Consider the following 7,712-nt stretch of genomic DNA (forward strand, 5'->3'; position numbering starts at 1 on the left):
GTGTTATTTATAAACCTAGGACCCCCCTCCCTCTTTACTTGTTTACTTCCTTTTTCCAGAATTTTAAAGCTGTTTAGTTTTCAGTTTCTTTAACTTCTTCTTTTACTTCAATCACTTGCACTTATTATGCAAAATCTCTCTTTTAATTATCTGATTTTCAGTACTGTTTCTCCCCAAACTTCCGCCTCTTTCACTTTTTTTTTAATTACTTGCATCAGTTATTTGACCCCTTCTCCTTTACTTGTGTATATTTCTTTAATTATAAAACTACCTTCTTCCGAATTTCAGCACTCTTTAAACCTCTTGTGCTTCTTTTATCTGCAGCCGTTATGTGAAAGTTACCTAGTATTTACAATGCTTGCTTGATTACTTGAGGGGTGCCTAACACCTTCCCCTCGGGATAATTTCAAGCCCTTACCCAACCTGTGGTTTTCTAAATCAAATTCAATTTAGTGTTCTAATGCACTTAATCATTAGGTGGCGACTCTTCTAAATTGCAAACCCAATTCCCAAAAGGAAAAGAGTTGTCCGCCCAAATGTCATAAACCCGATTTCGCGAGAAAAAGGGGGCATCGACAATCCTACCACAGACCCATTCGCTATGCTGCCACTCTCCCACTTTGGCCAAAACCTTGTTCGTTAAGCAACTACTCGACTTCCGCTTCTTACATCTGGCCTTTTAGAAATTTAACCACCGCATAACACTTCCCATATGTCCTTCCCCATCCTTTGCTGCTCAGCTGATGCCTTAGATCAAAACCTATCTCAATAGCACTTGAACCAACATACCGCTATTAACTTTGAACCTTTCTGAAGATCATCCTTCCCGAGCCGTCGACATTAGAAACAGTGATTCAATCCTGAAGCACCGCACCCCGCGATCTCTGACAGCCGCTTCGCCAATGCGGTCTCACAATATCCTGCTCCAAAGGCAAATTGTAAAAGATCATAACACCGGCGAACCTAGTACATTCAACAAGGACAACATCACCTCATCACAGATGGAAATTCCACCACGCACGCAAATACCAAGTCTCGTTACTCCATCAACCCAACATAAACATTCTTAGCCCGATTGCCTTTCCTCCGTTGGAAATAAGATACTGGATCTCTGAATCATTCACTTAGTAACCCTCTTCTCAGGTAATTCACTACCCCGACACATAGGCAAGCATTCCACCCTCTAATCAATACTGCGCGATAATCGTTCATAAGCATCATAACAACCTGTGCATAACCTCAAAGCTCTCGAAAGTACAGCTGCTGAGCTGAAACGACAGAATATCCTTCCACAAGGCGACAATAATAGCTCAAACAACCATGTAGGGAGAAACATCCCGCACCACATTCGTAGTACCATTACAATTACTCACTCGCCGATTCATGACCAGCGCTTCGCATCGCATAAGATTAAATGGAAAGGAAATGAAGGCATAAGCCTCAAAGGGAACTAAATCGCACGATGAGGATCAAGAAGGGAAGTGCTCCTACAGCCCTGTAGCCTCTCCAAGATAGGTACAGACGTCACCGTAACGATCCGCGAGACTCTACTAGACTTGCTCATGACTCGTGAGACCTAAAGGAACCTAGTGCTCTGATACCATGTTGTCACGACCCAAAATCCATCAACGGCCGTGATGGCGCCAGACACCTCGATCAGGCAAGCCAATATTGAGTAATTAATTAAACTCTCATTTTAATATTTTAGGAATCATAATTTCCTTTAATTTAACTAGTAAAAAGGTAATCATCACAGAATAAATAAATATGTTTACAACTTTTATTATTAAATATCCCATAATCATCCCAGAACCCGATGTCACAAGTGCACGAGCAATTACTTAGGAATCGAATAAAGTGCAATAATTGTCTAGAATACAAATTGGACAGAAAGTAAATACAATACTCTGAAAGAGACTATACTGGCTGCAGGTCGCCTCGAGAAATGCAGCTCACCTAGTCCCTGTATCATCCATGCTGCTATGCCCAATAAGCCACTAGCAATACATGTGCCTGTGCAACAAAAATGCACAACAAGTGTAGCATGAGTACGAAAACAACGTGTACTCAGTAAGTATCCCGTCTAATCTCGAAGAAGTAGATACGAGAGGTCGACTTCGACACTTACAAGTGGTCCAGTAATGATACGTCAATAATATAAAAAATCGAGGATTTTTATAAACATGATTGTAATTCAATAAAATGAAGCAAGTAAACAATTCTTTCTTTTATAGGAAATTCCTAAAGTCCTTTTCATCATTTATACATATATTCTCAAGCCGGGAAGAAACAATGTCAACTTCAATAAATTTCAAGGCAAGCAATACAAGCATGCGCAAATCATGCCGAGGACGTACAGCCCGATCCAACAATATTTAAATTGTGCACTGCCAGAGGGTCGAATGGTTTGAACCATAGATGCATCTATTTAATCTACCGAGGCGTTCGGCCTGCTCCATATTATATAAATACATTCAAACAGTCAATCAAGAGTTCATCAAGGAGCAATTATCCAAGAAAAAGGCAAATTTCTCTTTTAAAAATAAGGGAACGATGACTAGTCCTAGACTACCCGGACATAAGCATAATAGTAGCTACGCACGGACTCTCGTCACCTCGTGCGTACGTAGCCCCCACAGATAGAAGCACATATCCAGTTAACTCAACTATGGGGACAATTCCCTCTTACAAGGTTAGAACGGAGACTCACCTTACTCCGAAGCCTATATCCCAATTCAAGAACGCGCTCATACCTCTAAATCGGAGCCGAACGATCCAAAAACTATTCAAATGGGGTAAGAACTAAACAATACATGCTCCAAAGTTCATATTCTAATTATTAATCTAATTTCCCAACCCTAAATGCAAAGTTCTTCAAATTCATCCCCGGGCCCACGTGCCCGGATTCCGGAAATTTTTGAAGAAAGTTGTTACCCATAACCTAAGGATCAAGAATATATGATTTCTACTCCATTCCATAACCATTTTCGTGGTCAAATATCATTTTTATCCAAAACCTACATTTTTCATCTAAACCCTTGATTTCACCAATTTTTTTACATGTTAATCTAGCCATAATCTATGTATTAAACTCATGTTGTGTAGAAATTACTTACCTCAAAGAGCTAGGTGAAAGCCCTCTTCCAAAAGCTCCAAAAATCGCCCAAGAGATGATAGGAAGTGAGCTAAATGGTCTAAGTCTCGAAATTAATAGCTGTGCACAGGACTCAGATGTCGCATTTGCGACACTTGGTTCGCAAATGCGACACAATCATCGCAAATGCGAACCCTGGGCTTCTACTGCCTAGGTCGCAAATGCGACCAAGAACTCGCAAATGCAAACCCTGTTAGGCCCGCAAATACGACTGCCTTTATCGCAAATGCGATCCAAGCCCAGTCTAGGCTTCTTCGCAATTGCGAAGCTTTCATCGCAAATGTGAGGTTCGCATTTGCGGGACCTGCATTTGGTGCCAAGAACACCAGAAAATTAAGTGTTCTTCCAACTCCCTCCACACGTCCGAAACATACCCGAGGCCCCCGGGACCCCGTCCAATCACACCACTCAGTCTCATAACATAACACGGACCTACTCGAAGCCTCAAATCACGTCAAACAATGCTAAAACCGTAAATGGAACTCCAATTCAAGATTAATGAACTTTAAAATTTCAAACTTTTACTTTCGACACTTAAACCTATCAAATCACGTTCGATTGACCTCAAATTTTGCACACAAGTCATATTAGACATTACGGACATACTCTAACTTCTGGAATTGAAATCTGACCCCGATATCAAAAGTCCACTTCCGGTCAAACTTCTCAAAACCTTTCAAATTTTTATCTTTAGCCAAATGACCTATAGACCTCCGAATTCACTTCCGATCGCGCTCCCATTACTAGAATCACCATACGGAGCTATTCCTAGACTCAGAATCCCAAACAGTTTTTGATAACACTGAAATGCGCTTCAACCCAAACTTATGAAATTCTTCCAAAAATGCTAACTCCCATAATAGGTTCCGAAACATTCCCGGGTCTTCCAAAACCCGATACGGACATATGCCCAAGTCCGAAATCATCATAAGAACCTGCTGGTACCTTTGAATCCCGGTTCCGAGGTTGTTTACTCAAAAATCCAATCTTAGTCAATTCTTTCAACTTAAAGCTTCCAAAACGAGAATTCACTTTCCAAATCAACTCTGAACTTCCCGGAACTCAACTCCGACCATGCGTACAAGTTATAATACCTGAAGTGAAGCTACTCAGGGCTTCAAACCGACGAACGACGTGCTAGAGCTCCAAACGACCGGTCGGGTCATTACAATTAGCATAAAATAGAATGAACTCTTAGCTTTGTGATCAACTGTCCAGAAATCCTCTCATAAATCCCCAATAATGACATCACCTTTTTCAAAGATTCTGGTTGAGCTGAGGCAAAGTTGATAGTGTCATCAGCATATGCCAAATGATTCAAAGGTTCAGACCCCTTAGACATACCAAATCCTATGAAGGCTTTGTCTTCCAAGAGACCCCATCATAGGACTTAGCCATGTCCATCTTAATCACCACATCAGCCGGCTTAGCTCTAAGTCTTTTATCTGTGACTATCTCTTATGTGAGAAGGATGTTTTCGAAGATACTTCTACCCTTCACAAATCCATATTGATTATGAGATATCAAGGCAGGCAAGAACTTCTCCAGTCTATCATCTAGCACCATGGATATCACCTTGGTGATGAAGTTGCTCAAATTTATTGGTTTAAGGTCAGAAAATGTTTGCACCATAGGTTTCTTAGGCAACAACACCAAATTAGTTGTGTGATGGACTTAGGCAGTGTAACACCTCCATAAAAATGTAGTACAATGCTGTGTATATCAAAGCCACTAATCTCCCACCATTCTTGATAAAATTTTCTAGTAAATCCATCTGGACCGCTGGCACTATCTCCACTCAGCTCAAAAACTGCACCCTTGACCTCTTATAGTGTTGGATATATACACAACTCCATATTTTACTATAGTCACCATGGAAGGCACATTTTCAAGCAAAGAAAAGTCTGTAGGATCACCTTCTTTGGTAAATGGATTCCGATAGAAGTCCACAGCAGCAACATACAATTGAACTTGATCCTCAAATAACTTTCCCATCTCCATTTTAAATCCTCTTCAGTTGTAGCTTCTTCCCTTTTCCATTCAAATGATTGTGAAAGAATCTAGTATTTCTACCACCCTCAGCAAACAAAGTCATCCTAGCTTTTTGCTTCCAATATTGATCCTCAATACTCAAATACTTCTTCAATTCTGCCTGGGCCTGATGAAGAACTATTCTATTAGCTCTTGTTGGTTCTACCTCAAACAACATCTCCTTCACCTTTACATTGCCCTCCAAGATTGCCAACTGCTTGAAAATGTCACCGGAAGTGACTTTACTCCATTTGGATAATACAGCCTTCAAATTCTTCAACTTGTGCTTGAACATAAGAAAATGATCATCAATGAAGTCTGCTTACCAATTCTACCTCACCACGACTATAAAAGTCTCATGTTTGGTCCAAAAATTTAGAAACCTAAGTGGTTTCACATCGTTTTCAGCTTGTTCTCTACAACTCATGAACAAATGGGCATGATCAAATCCTATTCTTATCAAATACTCAATCTCAATAGTAGGAAAAAGATTCTGGAAAGGAAGATTTACCAATATCCTATCCAGGCTCTTAAAGATACATTCAACATTAGGTCTTTCATTCCACCAAGTGAATGGACCTCCTTTGTAGCCTAGATCAAGCAATCCCTTTGAATTGACACAAAAGGCAATGTCTTCATATTCAGGAGGGTTCACTGGAATACCACCAATCTTTTCATCTTCATTTCCAGTCTCTCAAAGACTGAGCATTTTGCATACACAAAAGTCATCATAACATATTGGTTAATGTCATGATGAAACACCTTAATAGTTACCTATTGTGCAGTGTCCATGATCAATTCCTATTCCACATTAACATACAAAATTAGCCAAATCTTTCCATTAATATTTGACAAAGCAACTTTCATATTAAACCTTCTTTTGTACCTTAGTATGCGCCTTTGATTCTGAAATGGTTCCATCAGTGTAATGACAAAAAAACTATGCTCTCTTTGCATATTAATCACCCTAGGAAAGGCATGCTGTGTATTTACAGACCTTATATTCCAAATTAGTAATTTGATCATCATTTAGTTTGTGGAAGTGCCCTTCGGGCATTACTATTGTAGGTTGTGGTGCTTCCTTTTTTGTGCCTACTTCTTGCTTTTCTTACCTACCTTGGCACTAGATCTAGGAGATAAGTTAGCCTCCCTTGACACTTGTTTGAAATTTCCAGCTGTGAACTCATCATCTCTTTAATTGTCAAATTGTTGCATTTCTATTAAGACTTTATCAATCGCCGCAGGAGCCACATTGTGTGTCGCTCGGTCATGTAAGGTCTGAATAGAAGTCTTCAAAAGCACATTGATCTGAAGCTGAATAGTCTGTTCAGTTCCTGATTTACAAGCCAATGGAATTGGTGCCATGACTCTTGTTGCCTTTGGTACTATAGCCTGATCATTCTAGCTTTTAGACATCACATTTGCCTCCTTTATCACACTAGCATTATGCTGCATAACTCCCAAATTGTAACGACACGGCCGGTCGTTTTGAGATTTAGATCTCCGATCCCCTATTAACTTCCTCGCCCGTATCTTTTCTGCTATTGTGACTTGCCGGGAGGTTTCATTTTGGTTTTTGAAAGTGTTTGGGACACTTAATCCCTAAATGGTGGCTAAGTCTAGAATTTGGGACCGTGTTGGAACTGTGTGAAGCCGACTCTCGAAATGGAGTTCCGCCAATTCCGTTGGCTTCGTTGGGTAATTTTGGGCTTAGGGGCATGTCCGGATTGTATTTTGAAGGTCCGTAGCTTGTTTAGGCTTGAAATGGCAAAAGTTAAATTTTTGGAGTTTTGGACCCCGGTAATGAAATTTTGATATCCGGGGTCGGAATCCAATTCCGAGAAGTTTGGAGTAGATCAAAGTAATGTTGAATATGACTTGTGTGCAAATTTGGGGTCAATCAAATGTGTTTGGTTGGTTTCAGCATCGGTTGTCGAATTTGGAAGTTTCAAGTTTCTTTAAGTTTGGATTGGAAGGTGATTCGTGACTTAGTTTTTGATGTGATTGAGGGCTTGAATAGTTCGTATGGTGTTTGGACTTGTTTGTTAAGTTTGTGTTGAGGTCCCCAGGGGCCTCGGGCTGTGCTTTCGGATGCTCAACGATATTTTGGACTTTGAAAGATAGTAAGATTTTAAGTATTTGTTGCAGAAGTTTGTTCTTTCGCGTTCGTGAAGAGGATCTCGTTTTGTGAAGGAATGGTCAGTGGAACGCATCGCGAACCGAGGGATTAGGACGCGTTCACGTAGAAAAAAGAATAGAACAGCTAGGACCCAAAGGATTTGTCTATGCGTTTGCGTAGGGGAGAACGAGTTCGGCGAAGGGTCTGGTAGGTGAAGCTATGCGTTCACGAGAGAACTCTGCGTTCGGAAAGAGAATTTCGATCAGTGGAATTTTTTTTTCTGTGCGAACCGCAAGGATATGGCGCGTTAGCGAAGAAGGATTACCCTGGCAGTACTTAACATTCAAAAACGAGGTTAGCCATTTTTTCCAACCATGAGTTTGGGAGCTCGAATTTGGACGAGATTTT

At 40.5% G+C, this 7,712-nt stretch overlaps 1 protein-coding gene across 1 annotated transcript; it reads right to left on the reverse strand.

Annotated features, from left to right (window-relative positions):
* Positions 5,157-6,550, reverse strand: LOC109233686. Its single transcript, XM_019399556.1, has 3 exons — positions 6,413-6,550; positions 5,583-5,876; positions 5,157-5,471 (listed from the first exon to the last, which is right to left on the reverse strand). Exons 1-3 carry the CDS (start codon positions 6,548-6,550, stop codon positions 5,157-5,159), a joined length of 747 nt encoding a protein of 248 aa, XP_019255101.1.

This window comes from Nicotiana attenuata, chromosome 10, assembly GCF_001879085.1.
Source record: "Nicotiana attenuata strain UT chromosome 10, NIATTr2, whole genome shotgun sequence".
In the NCBI taxonomy this organism is placed as follows: Eukaryota; Viridiplantae; Streptophyta; class Magnoliopsida; order Solanales; family Solanaceae; genus Nicotiana; species Nicotiana attenuata.

Coding starts and splice junctions, on each gene's coding strand:
- LOC109233686 (XM_019399556.1), bottom strand. CDS start 6,550: ATGGCACCAATTCCATTGGCTTGTAAATCAGGAACTGAACAGACTATT. Junction 5,877..6,412: donor CTCCTGCGGCGATTGATAAA/GTCTTAATAGAA, acceptor AGTCTTTGAGAG/ACTGGAAATGAAGATGAAAA. Junction 5,472..5,582: donor GAGAACAAGCTGAAAACGAT/GTGAAACCACTT, acceptor CTTATGTTCAAG/CACAAGTTGAAGAATTTGAA.